The sequence below is a fragment of the Dermacentor albipictus genome, chromosome 1 (assembly GCF_038994185.2).
Source record: "Dermacentor albipictus isolate Rhodes 1998 colony chromosome 1, USDA_Dalb.pri_finalv2, whole genome shotgun sequence".
Classification (NCBI taxonomy): domain Eukaryota; kingdom Metazoa; phylum Arthropoda; class Arachnida; order Ixodida; family Ixodidae; genus Dermacentor; species Dermacentor albipictus.
In genome coordinates this window covers 31,758,396-31,776,079 of record NC_091821.1, presented here as the reverse complement: position 1 = coordinate 31,776,079, position 17,684 = coordinate 31,758,396, and the positions used below count along the sequence as shown (strand labels likewise).

Genomic DNA, 17,684 nt, shown 5'->3' with positions numbered 1-17,684 from the left:
ATGTGATGACCAAATTCAATGCCTGCTACGATTCGCTGCTATTCATTGTGAACGATATACTACAACACTGTTCGGTGTATTAATGCAGCGTTGTTTACCTGCGCGAAAAAAAGAAGGAAGACAAAAAAAATTCGCAGTTTCGCAGGCGAAGCATCGATTGCCTTAACAAGTTACTAGACAGCCATAATAAATAAGGATAGTAGTTATATCAGCCGCATAATCTTCTAAACACTCACCTACTAACTAAATTAACAAGCATGGTGTCAGCGCGCACAGACAAATATGCACATATCACAGTCGAGGACCGCGAACGCTCTTTGTCAAAACGCTGGCGTGAGGAAACGCAACAGCAGCATCGAGCGAAGTGACCTTCGTGCTGTCTATCGCTTCAACGCAAACTGAACGGCGAGAACACAGCACACGCAAAGCTACGAGCCCGTCGCCCCACCTAGACTCTGCCCCCAAAGCCGATCGCTTTCAAGATACAGCCTGCGTGATTGCGCTATACGCAGTTGTTGTTGAACTACAACGCCCCCCCTCCTTCCCCTCCCCCCACAGCCTAGCGCGCGACGGAAGACTGCACGCTTCGTCCCCGCTTTCCTCCCTAGGGCGCGCGATTCTGAGCCGCGATCGTCGGCTCACTCTCGCACGCTTTCACTAGTACATACAGCATACGGCGCGTGGCAACAACTTATCGCGCTTAGACTTTAAGCGCGAGACACATGGTGCCATTTTGCGTGCGATCCATCGTAAGACCGTTCGCATCAGCAGCCGCACTCAAAGCAGGATCCGCCGCATGCCGCGTCGAAGCGCACGCCGAGCATACCAACTTGCTGGATATGGTCTCACGACTGCCGTGTCAGTCGGAGGGCCATAGCGAATGACAGCGCCGGTACCGTGTAGGTCATGGCCACATGGTAGACCCGGCATATGGAACATCAAGGCGACGGCGACGGCAAAAATGCGCCTGGAGTATCCGTGTAATTGCTATCGCAATAAAAGGGCGTTTAAGTGTGATTCATTTTTGAGCTGACAGACTATATCAACGTACCACCATAGCAGAGATGTAAGCGGCTGAAAAAAAAAAAAACATTGAAAATTTCAAGGTAAACAAACAGGTTTATTTTGTTTTTTTTCAACCAGGACAAAATTGAAGGAAAAAAAAAACAGCTTCCCCGCAGAATTCTTCTGTTGCGATGCGACTTTTTTAGACGTATCTAAAAGTTTGGTCAAAAGGAGTTTGGGAGCTTGTCAAGCACCTTTCTCGCCCTGGTTCACCCAGGCCTATATCGACAGGAATGTACGCTCTGCGGCGTGCCTAGAGCCAACTTCCATCACATAATGTTCATATGCCCTGAGCTCCAGCCACCCTCTGAGTGGAAACTCACCAACGTCGAGGGATGGGAGACCGCGGTGTCTAGCTCCAACCCAGCCGACAAAACACGGCTGTTGGACTGGGCTCTGAGGGTCACCGAGGGCCAAAAACTCCCGGCCACCCTGCGCGATCCTGAGCGCCCTCACAAGAAGTGTTGTAAATAAGTCTCAAGTGATAAATGTTTAGCACCACCACCACCTGGATCCATCCACGTGGTGGTAAGGACTTTGCTTCAAGCAACGCTTGAGCCCCCTCGCCTGTCGCACACTGCAGATTCCCCCTTCTGCTGCGGCATGTGGAAGAAACTGGTCCGAGTTTGGAAATGTGCACACAAAGCTACGCAACAGGCTCGCAGGGGATCGCGCGCAAGAACTTGTGTGCGTGCACTCGAACCTCAATCTCCGGAAGGCTTCGTCCGTTGCACAGCGAAGCGTTGACTCGTCAAGCGGAAATGAATCGGGCCGATTGATACGAATGTCGGTCTTGACGCTTTGATGTGAAATAAATGCCTTGACGCGAAATTGCGCCTAGATGTTGAACTCAGAAGCTCTGCTGGGACTTTTGTGATGTAGTAATGTAACGATTATATTCTTTTCAGTGTAAGAGAAATAAATGGCGTCGGGTTCTTCATAGCTCGATCAGTGCGCAATTGTACTTTTTTTTCCAATTTTTCTGAAAAAAAAAAAACATGAAAGAAACTATCTTTTTTCACGCCCCTCAAAATTTCATGAAATTTTACATCTCTAAGCCATAGTCGGTCGGCTTCAATAACTTTTTATCGCGATAACATTTATATGGACACTCCAGGCGCATTTCTGCCTTCGGCGTCTGCGTCGCCGTGAGATTTCCTATAAACCCCAAAGGCGATGAAATCGTCGCCGTGCGCCGTATGTGCGAGTGAAAGCGTTCGGGGGTGAGCCAGTGAGTGATCGCGGCTCAATCTCGCGCACGCAAAGGAGGAAAGTGGCGATGAAGCGCGCCGTCTTCCGTCGCGCGCAAGAATCCGGGGGGAGGGGAGGGACGGGGGGAGGCGTTTTACTCCGGCTGCATCTTGAAAGCCATCTGCGACGGGGATAGAGTCCGCAGCGTGCTGCGTTTTCGCGGCTTAGTTCGCGTTGATGCGAGACGCAGCACGAATGCCAATTCGCTCGCTGCTGCTGCCGCGCTTTCTCATTCAAGCGTTTGGAAGCGAGTTTCCGCGATAATCGAGTGATATGTGTTCTTGTTTCCTTGTGCGCGCGTGACACCATGCTCGTTAATTTAGTTAGTATGCCTCTGTTTGCAATTTTATACGGTCAATAAAACTTCTATCTTTACTGATAGCTGTCTTCTAATTTGCTATCGCAATCGATGCTTCGCCTTTCGGGTGAAACTGCTTCTTTTTTTAAAAAAGAAAATGTGTAATTCAATCCTAAAGAAATCAACTCTTTCGCCGCTAAATATTCGCGTTCCTGTACTGTCACGTATAACTTAGACGGTTAACGTCGGGGCCTCAACGCTTTCGTCACGCGCTCATAAGTTTTAAGAATGCTTTCTTGAAAGTCCCGCTCTTTTCCGCGTTGGTTTCCGGAGAAAAAGAAGCGCACGACAGTTTCGGAAAAACACGTCGAAACGTGGCAAACCTAGATCGCGGTGTAAAAGACGGTGAGAAGGTCCGGTTCGAGCTAACATGACAGTATACCGCAGTGAACGGAGCTGTGGAAAAAGTGAGCGTGGACCACGTACCCTCGGTCCGGGCAGCCCGAAGTCTCCCTTCATGCCCTTCGCCCCCGGCTCGCCTTTCTGTCCAGGAAGGCCCCGGATGGACCTGCCATCCCGTCCGGCATTGCCCTAAGGGGAGAAAGAGAAGGGAGGAGATAGAAAGAGTGGAAAAGGCGGCGCAAAAACATCGGTCAGTCAACACTGCTGGCAGCAACAGACGACAGCTCACAGTCCATTCCTCGTGCTATTTTCTCTCCCTCCCCCCCACTTCATTTTTTTTTGTAAGTATAGGGGCAGATGGTGAGAAAGTAAGCCAGAGCAACCCTGTCTGTCGTGACAGCCACGCGCGTAGTTTGCAAACAAAGGTGGCACAGATTCGTCCGCTCTGCTTGGCAGCAGCAACGGCCACAACCGCGGGCTGCGCTATCCGGTCCGAGCCGGCTTCGCACACGCGTCGCTTATCGCACCCTCGCGGGCCGCCTTGTGGCAGACCTCTATGCCTGCGGCAGGCGGCGGACGCGCGCGAAACTGCTCATTTCACTTTTGTGGGCGTGCTGCCTGGCAAACAGTTGTGGCAGAGCAGGGCGTCGCTTTCAGAACTTAAAACGCGGGTATGTTTTGTTCGATGTATTATTGCTAGGCGAAAGTCTGAGAAATGAGAGCTAACAGGGTGACTGATGGCGCACGGCTACGGCTTTTCGCTGCAGTAATAGCGCAGCTGTTATTCGCTTTCGGTTCATGGCGCAACTAACAACTTTCGGTTCATGGCGCAAAATAAAGCCGACGTTATAATCTTCGTACAGTTTGTTACACATAGTATGTATGCCACTGCTCTGCGCCGTATTAGAAGTGAACGTGTAATTGTAAGCACTGTCTTATGTCACGAGTCTGTTCGCTCACGAGACAACAGGATCAACAAAGGCAACATAACCTTTCTACGCCCTTGCGGAAATGCCGCTGAATAATTAAGTCAGGAATAACTGAATGTGTGCTCTGAGAGTGTTTTGCATGGTCAGTCGTGGCTCAACGGACCAGTCTGGCGTGCGTGTGAAGGTTCTCATGCATGCAGTACTACCGCTTGCCGGATAGGAACCACCTGCACTTGACATGCACGGGTGGTTCGTGCGGACTCCCGCTCAGGTCACAGAGCGCGTGCACATTACATCCACAGGCCCGACCACGGCGCAAAATTAGACAGGAGTCACAAGCGCGCTATGCGTTAGTAAGCCGCGTCTCGTCGGCTCCAGGTTGTATCGGAAAAGACGCGAGTTAAACTGGTCTTAGCGCTGGAAGCCTAGTCCCGCGCACCCGGATGTCGCATGTCAATGTCATCGCGCGGCGCGCGTCATTTCTTTTTTTTTCAGCGCTTTTCTTTACGCAACTCTATTTTGAAAGCACACTCGCGATTGGTGCCCCTAACAATTGTCACTCCTGTCTAGTCTTACTTCGTGGTACAGTCCAAGGGCCACTGCGAAATAGCCCATAGCACCAATCGCGTAACAAGCGATTACTGCCCGAATGTACAGAGCGTAGCGGCGTTATTTGAACACCATTGCGCATGAATAGCACTCGTCAGTCACACCATCGATTTTCATTTTGCCACTGCGATGCCTTCAAATGGCAATTAATCGCGTGACAGGCTTAAGTGCGGCCCCTGGGGCTCTTTATCGACTGCTGGGGCGCACTTCATAAAGGTCATATCGTCGCCCGACGAAGCTCAACCGCAGTAGCTAAGAGCGATGACGATGGGCAATGACAGATTCGCACAGTCTTCAGTGTTGCGAAATGTGATTACGAAGACAAATTTATTGTATGAAACTGACTGGCATATGTGAATGCCAACATTTTTGGCGCTTTTCTGCGGACAGATTAAGGATGACTGGTTATGTACAGAACACGTGAAAGTGAACGACTGCTTCCAAATTGTAAAATTGCCTTTCCACAAAAACTAAGCACAAAAAGAAAAAAAAGAAAACTTTTGCCAAAAGGAAGAAGAAGAAGAAAAAAGGCACGCTGCAACGCAAACTGAGCACTGTTTAAGCTCGCCTTCCGTTAGCAGTTCACGCTGGAACGTGGCGGTGGAGTTAGTAGTGGTAGAGGGTTAACGTAATTAGCGAGGACGGGCTGCGTGCGACGCCCGCGTCGCGTAAAATAAGTAAATAAAAGAGAGCAGGGTTTCAATCGACGGCAGGGTTACATGAGTGTGCGGCACAGCGACACAAGGGGCAACCCAAACGTAAACGCAATGTAGGCGGAGGAAGTGCAACGGAAACTGTATACGGAAAACAAGAATCAAGGGGGGATAGAAAACTCAGGCCCTTGTTTTTTTGTCTTCACTTTAGAATAAAGAGAAAGAAGAGCGACCAGAGTGAAAAGTGCAACTTACCTCAAAACTGGACGCTCTGTTTCGTTAAGAACGCGGCGGGTGGAAGGTGTTCGCTCTCAATGGCGCCAGTGGTTTCAGGGAGGCGACATCCGTTCTTTCGGGGCAACGTGAAATCCGGTGACTCGTTCGGGCATTGAAAAAAGACAATTCTGCAATCTCTCTCGCTTAACTAGTGCCTGTCTCTCCTCTACCTCGTATTTAACTCGTTATCTCTCCATCTATCGCGGTTCACGTCACGATCTCGCACACGGGCTCATCAGTTGGCCGAATCGAACCTAACTGATCATTCGCCCAGCATCGGAGAGCGCGTGTCTTTGGGCACGCAGGGGTCCTGGAAAAGGGGGAGGCCTTCACGTCCGCAGGCAGGCCGCCGTGCGTTGTGACCTCGACGAGCTGTGAGTGCGATCTGGCGCGAGAGCGCGTTCGCCGAGACTTCGCCCATGATTCGATGGCAACACGACGTCTCTGCCGGCCCTCGCGCCAGCCGCCTCGCCGGTGCGCGAGACATGTGTCTTCGCACGGGCGCAGTGCCGGCGTCAGGGCAGCTCGATTTGTGCGCTCTTCAGGGAAGCAGTAAATAAAGGGAGAAACGGGAATGCGTTGCCGTGCCTCCTGAAACCGCCTGCGCGAGAGTGCTCCTTCAAGCTCTCCCGAAGAAAGGAGAGCCAACCTGCACGGGAGCGTGCAGAGCAGGCGGACGGACACTGGTCACTGAACCCACCTGGAAAGAGACTGGCGGGGCAGCCTCGTTGATGATGGGAGCACGTTTGCGGGTGATGGTGAAATTGTTTTGTGGTGTCAGTATTTGGTCAGCCCAGAAACAAAAAAATGTGTCGGGGGAAGGTCTGGGGAGGGCGGGGTCGACGACACACACACACACGCACAAGGGGAGCACACGGGGCGGGACGCAGCAGCGGCCCGCGCAAAGCGTTGGAGAAAACACCAAGCAGGCGATAAAGGCGGGCTCGCAGCTCTCCTGCGCATGCGAAGCCGGCAGGCGGCGCACTTGGACGCGCTTTTCGGGGCTTGCCGGTCATATCGGAGACGTCCTCCGGGCTCGAAATTTGGCCGCGAAGAGCACGACTGAGCAGCGTGCGTGTAGCTGCTCCGCCCCCCCACCCCCTGCCCACAATAGGGTACCTGGGCGTTCTTATGTGAATGAACAACAAATCTTTTCACTGTTTACTTTTTTTTTTGCTTTTCTCAGAATATGCGATCCACCCTGAAAGCGCGACGAAGTGCTCAAATGGGCGGCAAAGAAAAGGGCGTCAAGCGAAACGATAAAGGATGCTTGGCAGAAAGGACCGGAGTGCAACATGCGGGACCGAAAACCACAAACCTCGGGAGGTCAGGCGGCAGAATGGTATACTGGTACCACTCACGCTAACGAAGAGAGCAAGCGTTCTCACGCACACAGCCACACACACGCACGCATAGTCTCGAGAAGAACGCGCGTGGGCGCGCGTGCTGCCGCTGCGTCGGTGAAGCTGTACAGCGCCGTCAGTGCTCTGAGGAGTGCAGACTGTGTTTGAACAAAATTTAGAAGGGCGCATCGCACGGCTCACTGCATGGCACCTCGTGGAACTAATCAAACCAGCGAGCACAAATGCGCCGGGCTGGGTGGCTTCTGCCGATGCAAGTGGGCGCACATTAACGTCAGAGCGTAGCTACAGGCGTGGCTCTTACGGCCGCGTGCGCGCGATTGCTCAAAAGCGGGCCAGGCCAGTGCATCTGGCGCTGAGTTACTCGAGTCGCAAGTCGCTGCTGCCCTGCTGCGTGTGCCAACGAGACTCTGCTCACTTCGGTGGTGTGCCAATGCGGTACAGCTGCTGTACAGCCCAACCGGCGCAACGGGCGGCGCCTCCTGCGTGGTTGGAGGCCCGCACGGTGGTGGCGGGCCACGTACCTTCTTTCCCCTGCGGCCCCGCTCTCCCTTGTCACCCTTGGCGCCGTCCTCGCCCGGTGGTCCCGGGATGCCGACGTCCCCCTGGAAGCGCGTGGCATGGACACCGGTGTCGGCGCCGACCGCAACCCCCCTCCCTCAACCACCTTGTTTTCTCTTCCTCCTTTTTCTGCTCACAGACAGATACGGCCGCATGCGGACGACTATGACAGTCGCACATGCACTGTGACAAGCGCACCGGCAGCTGGCCGACAGCTCCACAACCGCTAGCATAGAATCAGAAATAGTGAGCTGCGTAGTAGGCAGCGTTAAGTTTCGACGTGCAGCCTGTGCGAACTGCGGATTTGAGCTACCATTTCTGGTTGAGCTACTGCTACAGCACAGGTGCCTGTTATGGCTTACGGGCGAATCGAGTGACACTGTAACCTGCTGCACTGTCTCTAAAAAAGAAATGCGCTTTAGATCGTATATGATACCATATTGTTGTCGCACAAAAGAACGTTTTATCTTCTGTGCGACGACGGCATCGTACTGAAGAAAATCCTCAATTATTCATGTTTAGCTTTCTTGTTTTCTTAACTTATAGCACTAGCCTTCCCAAAAGCTAGCGATACATACTCAAAAGAGAGTATCTTTGAATGATTTTCGGCCTCCAGTAGTACCGCAAGCTTGCTTAACTGCTTTTTTATTTTCTTACATGTTTTTTTTTTAACTTATAAAGCGCATAGCAAAACATGAGACAAACGACCAACTTCTTTCTGCTGTCACGCATTTCGTAAGTTACTCGAGTTTCAGAAAAAAAAGATATCTTTTTGTTATCCTATAACTTTCGATATAGCAAAATGAAATTATCTAAGCCGTCAAGATAAAAAAAAACACAACTGAAAAATATAAAGACATAAGATGACATGCATTGCGCTTATGCTTCGGAAAAGTGAACAAGTACTCTTAATTGTCAGTGCAACTCGAGCAGCGTTTCGGTTGTTTAAGTATTCTTTATATTAAGGTAGCTGGATGCTGAAGTCGGTGCACTGGTGCGCTTTTCAGCAGTGAGCGAGCGATATTGCCAACCTTTAAGAAGACAACGCCTACATGATTTAGCATACGTGAGCATTTTTACGTCTCCTTGAAGAAGCTATAGTACTTCTTCAGCAGGAACGACGCCGCCAAACATTCTCACCACAGGAACTACACGAGATTCGAAGGACAAATAAGCTCACAAGGATGTTTTTCAGGTATATAACACATTCTTTTCAATACCGTAATCAGTGCGAGTTCGTTCATCTCGCTGACAGCTTTCTAACAGCGCAAAGCACGATAAAGACAAGAAAAAAAGAAAGAAAACGCACACGACAGACGGGCGCCCGTCTGTCGCATGCGTTCATTTTCGTCTTCGTCTTTTCCAGTGTTAGAACGCTGTCGGCATTGTTCTCCTTGCTTTGTATGCTTGCGCTCCGGTCATGCAAAGTACGAACACATGCGCAAAGTGACAGCGAGTTAGATTTTTGTTAGTCGTTTTAGTTTGTGAATACGGACGTAAGCACAAGAACACGAAACATACTGAAGCACTTCGATGTCTCGCATCTGGCTGACGGCCGGTGCCTTAAACATATTCACGTATGCCTTACCACGGTACACTGAGATGGCAGACATCCAGACAGCTAACAAGTTTGATGTCAGAACTTTGTGGCTTTATACTGTTTATAACCTCGCTAAAATAACAACTCAAAGTTTAATGTCTCTTCGATAGCGTCAAGCAGCGGACAGAGTTCGTAGTTCGCCTTAAGACGATGCTTAACCCACCAGTAATTACGCGCTTACAAGCCATTCACACCGTAGACACAACTGTTCTTGCAGCAACATATTTTCTTTCTTTCATTTTTTACTTTTTGTCACTCATGGTAAGGCAGAAGGAGACGACGTTGTATTTTGCGGACATGAGTCTTAATGGGCCCCTCACCAGGCCCCATAGAAAAGTTTTGTTATACGCTGCAACTTGTTACGTTTCCTCTAAGGAGCGTTCTGCCGCAAAATTTTTTCAAATGGGCTCATTAATAGCCGAGATACAAATATTTCAGTGTTACGAACCCATGATTTCAGGAGACGAGCTTCACCGCAAAGATAGACGCTCTCTGCACTTGCCCCGTCTAGACTCCGCAAGCGAAATTCCTTCCCTGCGTTCTCCCATGCCGGACCTCGAGGACCGCGTGACGCATACATCCCGGGCCCCACCTTAACTTTCTTTTTCTCTCCTCGCTTTTTCTTTTTTTTTCTTTTTTTTTCAGCGCGGCGCACTTTCGCTGTTGTGATTGTCTCGTTTCGCGCAACACACGATTTGGCGCGCTGTGCACGAGGACACCTGACTAGTGGTATAAGTCTGTGCTACACGAATACTGAGGCAGACACGAGCGGATCACAGAGCATGAACCCTGGAACACGGTACAAAATGACATAGTTTCGGTGTCTGCGCGCGCGACTGCACGATGTGGGAAGAAGCAGACGAAACGAAAGTACATCTGTCTTGCTGCGGTGCGAAGTAAACCAAGAACATGCAGACATTCGGTTGGTGTGTTTTATTTCTCTAAGCTTTAATTCGTATATTCTAGAAACATATTACACAAATAACAGATGTTGGCTTGAATAATTCTCGAAGTCACGTGTCACCACGAGCGATGTCCTCGCGCGAACACGTGTACGTAGGCGCACTAGGAGGTGTATGTCATCCTGCGGCCTGGAGCGCGGCGGCCGAGAGGAGAAGGGCAGACGGCGTTCGGTTTGAAATTTCACATCTTTTCGCGGCGCGTAGCGATGTAATACTTTGCAGACACGATCGTTGTCACGCATTGTATGCTCTGCGCTTGTCAGCTCAAAATGGCCAGACCTGGTGAGGGGTCCTTTAAAGAAGTGGCCGCAAAATATGACCATGGATGCTTCCGACGCGTCCTAACTCTGCTAACAAGTTTACTGCAGCAGGTTGCCTGCTCAAGATTGAGCGCGCAAGCTGTGTATGACTAAATTTTTATAAAAATTACTTTCGGTTATATGTGCGGCTAAATTCTAGCGAGGCGTATTCTGTTTAGTTGTGGTCCCACTTGCGCTCAACACTAGCACGAGCTAGAGCTGTATGCACCGGAGGCGGAACTTTACAGGACAAGGCTTTGACCTCGCCAATGCAGTAGTTAAATTATGGTGAGAACATTATACTGACCCACGGTCTCAGCCAAAGTGCATCTTGGTGGGGCCGCGGTAGGAGTGCGCGGTGAAACGGAAATAACGTACCGTACATGCCATATGTGTGTTTATTTTATTTTTCGAAGCTGCAAGTTCATCCCTTCTCCCACCATCTCACTTTTTTTCTTCCTTCTTTTCTTTTTTTTCTGGTACACATCTGTCCATATCGTGCTGATTCCGCATGATTCAAGCCGCGCTGACTGTAAAAGGGGTATAGCCTACTTAGAACGTCGCAACCTATAGTCGTTTTCAGAACACACTCAGAAGTTATTATGCATCAATATTTCAAGCGCATAATATATTCATGCCGTGCACAAAGTCCTGTACTGTTTTCTTTGTACCACTTCTGTCAGCGCCGACCTGGGATTTCTTCACTGCACCGGAGGTGAAACGCGATACACCTTGCTGAACACGTTTCAATGAATTTACGCTTGAACATCGTCGAGAGAGCGACAGAAACAGATAGTAATTACGCTTTTGAAGACGAGAGACAAAAAGGCCGTTTGAGGAGCTCGGCAACGCATGTTTCATGTGGACTAAAAGTAACAGGCTACTTAGCTCTTCAGATTACGTTTAAAATCATGGTTATACCATGATTTTAAACTCAGGTTGTGCAAGCAAAGTTGAAGCGGAAAATTTCATTTCCATTTCGCTTTATTTAACTCTCTATAGCACGAACACTACAACGGTAGCGAGACAAACAAAGAAAGAAGAAGTACACAAAACACATTAATACCGTTTCCGAGCTTTTGCCAGCTGCTTTCTCAATTACTTCAATTGCAATGGTCCCTCGGCCCTTTTTCACAAAGTGAGCAAGACTGAAACGGCACGGAATAGCCTGAAGCCCTCACTTAGCTTTTCAATTCAATTCTCTTTATTCGCAAAGCCTTTCGTTCGTAAGTGCTATTTGTCATTGGCCGGCCTTTTTCGTTAGTAGTATGTCCAGCATCAGGGTTGTCTGAAATGTTCTCTTACGAAAAATTCTAGCGTAAACGCCTTTTGTGAATACGGACCAGGAGACCGATACAAGGCAAAATGTGACAGAGTATTCACAGACATATCAACAATTTCGTACACAGGCTTGTCGCTACTGGGACTCGTTTTCGTTTCTCTCGTGTATGCCGAGGTTGCGGCTCTTGCCGCGTACCCCTCACGCGGCACCGTGCAGCATGTGCACATGTGCTGCCGTTCAAGTAGCCAAGTTATAAGTCCCACCTGAGACAAGTAAATTTGCTCGTCAGCTGCATGCCGTGTTGACAGCCGACGCGTGCCAACAGTACCATATGCATTCCGAATGAAACAACCACTGTCGTTTGAACGTCTGATTTATTTATCATCATACGGAAAGTCGAGCTTTCTCGTCGCTTGCGCACGAAACTATCCTAAAAGCCCCGAAATGAACGTGGAACAAATGATGTCGAGAGGGGACAAAAATGGTGGGGTTTTGCCCACGCTTTTGCCACTGCCTCTTTGCAGATACGAGCATCACACAGGAATATCACGCGGATACCGCGCACGGTCAGCCAGACTTCAGACAATGACAGCGCTTTTGAGATGACTGAAGTGAGCTTCAGAGGACAGTGTCAACTTCACTTTCAGTGGTTACCAAGAGGGCTACCGTAGAGCATGATCAGTCGCGTGCTTGACGGAAAGATGAAAAAAAGAAAAGAAGAAAAAGCGAGCTTTAAAAAAAAGCAATTAGTGTAAGCAGCAAGCGTAGGAGAACTGCATGAGAGAGTGGAAGACAAAAGAATGCCGGGGTGCCGTGTGAAGGCCCCTCAACAAGGAATTCTCTCATCCTCGCGCTATTTCTTTTCCATTTGTTTCTTTTTGTTCTTTTTTATTGTGCATCGGGGCCAGAGTTTGACTGCCTCTGCGTTAAGCCTCTTATATACGGCCCTCGAAGAACGGCGGCTGCAGGCGAGTGTCCGTCCCCAAGACTCGTTTATGCTGGGCAGCCGAACCCATGCCGCAACCGACACGTCGCCTCAAAGAAAGGGGGCGGCGCGTAGGGGGTGGGGAGTGGAGGAAGGAATATAGAAAGGCAGAAAGCCGCGTCCGCCTATCCAAGGGGCGCCACAACTTCTACTCGCGGTTTCCCCTACAAGAAGACGCGCGCTCGAAACGCGCGCAAGCTTGGAATACGAAAACGCTGCCTTCTTTGTTTCTCACCGCGCCCTCTTCTGCGCTTTCGAAGCGCCAAATCCGCGAAGAATGGCTCGAGCCTCTCAGTTGGCCGCGAGCGGCGTGCCCTCTTTTGTAGTCGTCTCCCTCTCCGCGCTAAAACAACACGAAAGCCGCGAAAAGGGGGGAAATGCCATTCCCCGGGCTTTCGGTGATGCAGCGTCCGAGGACGACGATAACGCCCCTGCCCCATACGCGGGATTACTGTTTCCTTCGCTCTTTCTTCTGTCTTTGTTTTTCGTGGCCGGCGTGGAAATGTTCCGCCGAGATGGAATCCAAATCGGCTTGAGTATGGCATCCTCCGGGCAACTGAGATTCCACGCGTGGGGCCAGCAGCTATCCAATATATTGCGCTGTGTAGTGTGCCGACAAGGCGTCGGAGTGCTGGAAAGCGAGACGTGTGGGCGCGCTCGCGCATTTATTTCGTTTCCTTGCGCATGTGTGCCCATAGACAACGCAAACGCGCAAACAATCCACGATGTGTGGATACAGCGTCATACAGCAACCCTATACGCGCATCTGCCACCTGGCTGTGACGGCAGTGGTAAATGGTGGTTTATTGGTGGGCTGTAACATTCTGTTAAGATCTGCGATTTCGTCCATTTCTTTTTGAGTTAGTTTAGTTACCCACTCTTCTTTCAGAACACCCTTCGCCCTTAACGCTTGACCACGTAACGATTGAATGTTTCTACCTGTGATCATCTGTCGCGAACGAAACGCTCATTGGGATGCAAAATCAAGCCTATCAGATTACGCATGAAGCGCTCGTATGTTGCGTCAACACGAGCCAAGCTTCACAGAGTCTCGCCATTATCGCGCTTTTACTGATATACTGACGTTCACAGGGCACCAAAGAATCAACTTAAAGCAAATGGAGAAGTGCTGGCCGAAACAGCAACCGAAGTTTGGATCTCTCTATAGCGAGCCCAGTGTTCTATGCCTACTGTTAGGTCTCAACGCCTGTTACGGTTGGCGTCTGGCACCACGTGCAGAAAGGAATTTCACCCGACCTTCTCTTGGATAAGACAAGCCGTGGAAACCTCCAGTGTTTGTTTCCCTGTGGCCAAGATTTGTATCGAAGGCCCTTTTGGAGTACTGGACACTGAAGCTGCCGTCTCGGCAGATCTCCCGCCTGAGTATCCATATTTGTTTTCTAACAAATCTGAGGATTTGCTGCGACGCAGGGGGATCGGGTTTAGTGAAGGGATAGTGCAAGCCTTAACTCGCTCCAAGGCAAGGGAGCTCGCGGCCAAGGCAGTGTATGAGTGTCCAGTGGTGGAGGAAACAGGTTTAATTGACGGAGGATTCGTCAACCAGTACCGAACAGGACAGCCCTATAGGGGATGATACGGAAAGTACGCCAGCTAATGAAAAGGTCAGGAAAGCAGCGGAGCCTGAAATGTCTCGCGAGACAGAATGCAGACAAAAGTTATTGAATTTAAGCCCTGCCACATTGATTTCTGAGCAGGAAAAAGATTCCATCCTGCGTAACCTAAGGCCAGACGCTAAAGAAGGTGTGGCCATACAGAACGTAAAGTTCCTCAAGAGGGCAGGCGTACTCTATAGGAAGTACGCCAGTCGAAAGGGAGTGCAATTCGACCAACTAGTGGTGCCGCATCCCTATCGTGAGCAGCTCCTGCACCTGGTTCACGGGGGCTTTTGGACAGGCCATCTGGGAATTCGTAAAACAAAGGACCGCTTATTGCAGGAATTTCACTGGCCCGGCTGCTTTCGAAAAGTAGAAGCATTTGTAATAAGCTGCGACACCTGTCTACGCATAGGCAAGCCCGGAGATAAGGCTAAAGCGCCAATGAGACTTGTTCCCATTATAACGGAGCCATTTCGCAGGCTCATAATAGACACAGTGGGACCACTTCCCGCAACGCAGTCTGGCTATCGACATATTCTTACTGCACGATGCCCCGCAACGAAATTTCCCGAGGCAGTGCTTCTCAAAGAACTCAGCTCGGTGGAGATCGTCAACGCGCTTTTGTCTATCTTCGCGCGAGTAGGGTTTCCCGCAGAAATCTAGTCAGATCAAGGATCCGTCTTTACGAGCGCACTGACTTCAACGTTTCTGGAAAGGTCTAGAAAGAAAAATCATTCATAGCTCGGTGTACCACCCGCAGTCAAACGCGGTAGAGAAAGTCCACTCAGTCATGAAACGGCTTTTGCGAGCTCTTTGTTATGAGCACAAAGCCGATTGTGAGAGTTGCTTGCCTGCAGCGATGTTCGCGCTTCCAACTGCACCGCACGAATCAACAGGTTTTTCACCTTGCTCGTTTACGGACGCTGCCTTCGCTCACCTCTTCGCATTATTCTAGAAGCCTGGAAAGGCCGGGCAGAGGATCCTTCGGTTGTGGCATACGTGCTAGAGCTGTTGGACCATCTGCACACTTCTCAAGAATTAGCAGGGAAGGAAATGCGTAAAGCACAAAGCAATGCTAAGCATTACTATGACAGGACGGCTCGCGCGCGACGCTTTGAAGTTGGGGAAAAGGTAATGATCCTGAAAACCTCGTTGAAAAACAAACTAGAGGTCCAATGGGAAGGACAGATTGACATAATTCAGAAATTATCTGAAACAAACTACGTAATCCCGGTACCGGGAAAACGAAGGACACCACCAAGTGTACCATAGCAACCTACTTAAACCCTACCGGCAGAGGGAGGCCATTGTGAACATGTCTCTTAATCAACCTGAGGAGATGCCTGTCGACTTTCCGGAGTTAACAGCAGTGACGGAGGCAAAACACATTCGCGAGACCATTGACAAGCTAGTAGAACAGGCGGAGCTGAATCCCAATCAGAGGGCCGAACTGAGGGAACGCGTGTTTGAATTTAAAGACGTATTTTCAGGCACACCGGGCAGGATCACTGCGATCGTTCACGATATCGAGTTAACCTCGTCGGACCCAGTTCGTTCGAAAGCTTATCGCGTTTCGCCTCGTCAACGTGAAGTCATGACCGCTGAAATAAACAAGATGTTAGAGCTAGGTGTAATCGAGCCAGGAGAGAGTGATTATACCTCGCCTCTTATCTGAGTTGAGGTCCCAGGAAAGGAGCCGGGACCATGTATCTAATACCGCAGTCTCAATTTAATCACGAAGGACCAGACTTATCCAATACCGCATATCGAGGAAAGGCTTGAGAAAGTGAGCAGTGCTAATTTCATCTCTACGCTCGATTTAGTCAGAGGGTACTGGCAGGTTCCGTTGACCGAGAGGGCAAGCAGGCTTGCGGCGTTTATTTCCCCGGTGGGAACTTTTCGGCCGAAAGTCCTAAGCTTTGGATTGAAGAATGTGCCATATTGCTTCTATAGCCTTATGCACCCGGTGCTACGAGGAATGGAGGACTTTGCACTTCCGTATCTCGATGACATAGCAATCTTTTCTTCATCATGGGCCGACCATATGGAACCCCTGCGAACCAAGCTGTGTCCTCTACGAGAGGCCAGCTTGGTGCTACGAGGAATGGAGGACTTTGCACTTCCGTATCTCGATGACATAGCAATCTTTTCTTCATCATGGGCCGACCATATGGAACCCCTGCGAACCAAGCTGTGTCCTCTACGAGAGGCCAGCTTAACTGTTAGGCTCCCAAATGCCAATTAGGGCGCGCGGAGGTGGCTTATCTAGGTCATGTAATAAGGCAAGGTCATCGTCGGCCTTCCGAGGTTAAACTGACCACTTGCAACTTGCCGCAACCACGCACCAAGCGGAACATCAGGTCATTCCTTGGCTTGGCGGGGTATTACCAAAGATATATCCCGCGGTATTCCGAGATTGCAAGTTCTTTAACGGATGCTCTCAGAAAAACAGAACCACAAACGGTAATGTGGGATGACGCAAAAGAAAATGCCTTTAGTATGCTGAAAAACGCACTAACGAGTAAGCCAGTGTTGAACGTGCCCGACTACTCGAAGCCATTCATTCTTCAGTGTGATGCCAGCGACAGGGGTATGGGGGTGGTGCTCTGTCAAAAGAGAGATGACGAGAACGAACACCCTGTACTGTACGCCGGTAGAAAGCTTTCAGTTCGTGAGGAAGCATACAGTGCACCAGAAAAGGAATGCGGCTGTGTAGTATGGGCGGCGCCGAAGCTAGCTTGCTATATCGCTGGTTCAAGGTTCACCATAGAGACTGACCACTGTACTCTCACATGGCTGCAGTCCATGTCTACGAAAAACGGTCGTCTTTTGCGCTGGAGCTTGGCTCTTCAACTGTACGCCTTCTATATTCGCTACAAGAAAGGTAAGCTTAACGGCAATGCAGACGGTTTGAGCCGGTCCCCGTGAAGTAACGAAAGCCTCATGCTCACCCGGGTTTCCGTGGCATTTTTACGTCCGTTCATACGTTTTTTTCCGAAGTGTAGTCGATTATTAGCTGATTTTAATAACCACGTCTTAAGGCTTTCAAGAAATGGCTGTTTTTAGTGTTCAGGGAGGAAGGACGCGCGTAAGGTATGGGAAAGGTGTAGCCGGTTTTCCTTTTTTTTTTAAAGCCGGGTGTGTCTTGGAGGAGGGTGGCCTTGTGCTCGCTGCATTGTGGTTGTAGGTCCGGCACTGTTCTGGGTTGATTGCTTGCCCACGCAGGAGACGAAAAGTTGCGAGACCTGCTTGCAAGACCAATTTCACTGGACCAGACCAGGGAGAAAATAGGGTGCCTCGATGCGCGCGCCCCCCTCCGCCGCTCCGTGGGGCGCGCGCATCGAGGCACCCTAGGAGAAAAGTCACAAGAGCGCCACGAGGACTTATGATAACTCCCAGGAATCTACCAGCTAGGGTTCGTCACCTCTAAGGGGAATTCTTCTACAGAAACGCCGATCACTCACACAGCGGCTCCTGGCCCCTACGCGTCGGGATCTTCCTGCCCCGCCGGAGGTGCTGTTACGGTTGGCGTCTG

General features: G+C 50.2%; 1 protein-coding gene across 9 annotated transcripts in view; it reads right to left on the bottom strand.

Moving 5' to 3' along the window:
• Positions 1–17,684, bottom strand: part of LOC139060753 (collagen alpha chain CG42342-like) — a 462,978-nt gene that overhangs the window by 71,511 nt on the left and 373,783 nt on the right. For 8 of the 9 annotated variants that reach the window (XM_070539846.1, XM_070539853.1, XM_070539840.1 and 5 more), the window contains 2 exons: positions 7,369–7,449; positions 3,101–3,205 (listed from right to left, as the gene is read on the bottom strand). In XM_070539846.1, the coding sequence (XP_070395947.1) occupies positions 3,101–3,205; positions 7,369–7,449 (186 nt within the window). The remainder of the gene's footprint in view (positions 1–3,100; positions 3,206–7,368; positions 7,450–17,684) is intronic. The other variant, XM_070539848.1, reaches the window with a different exon arrangement.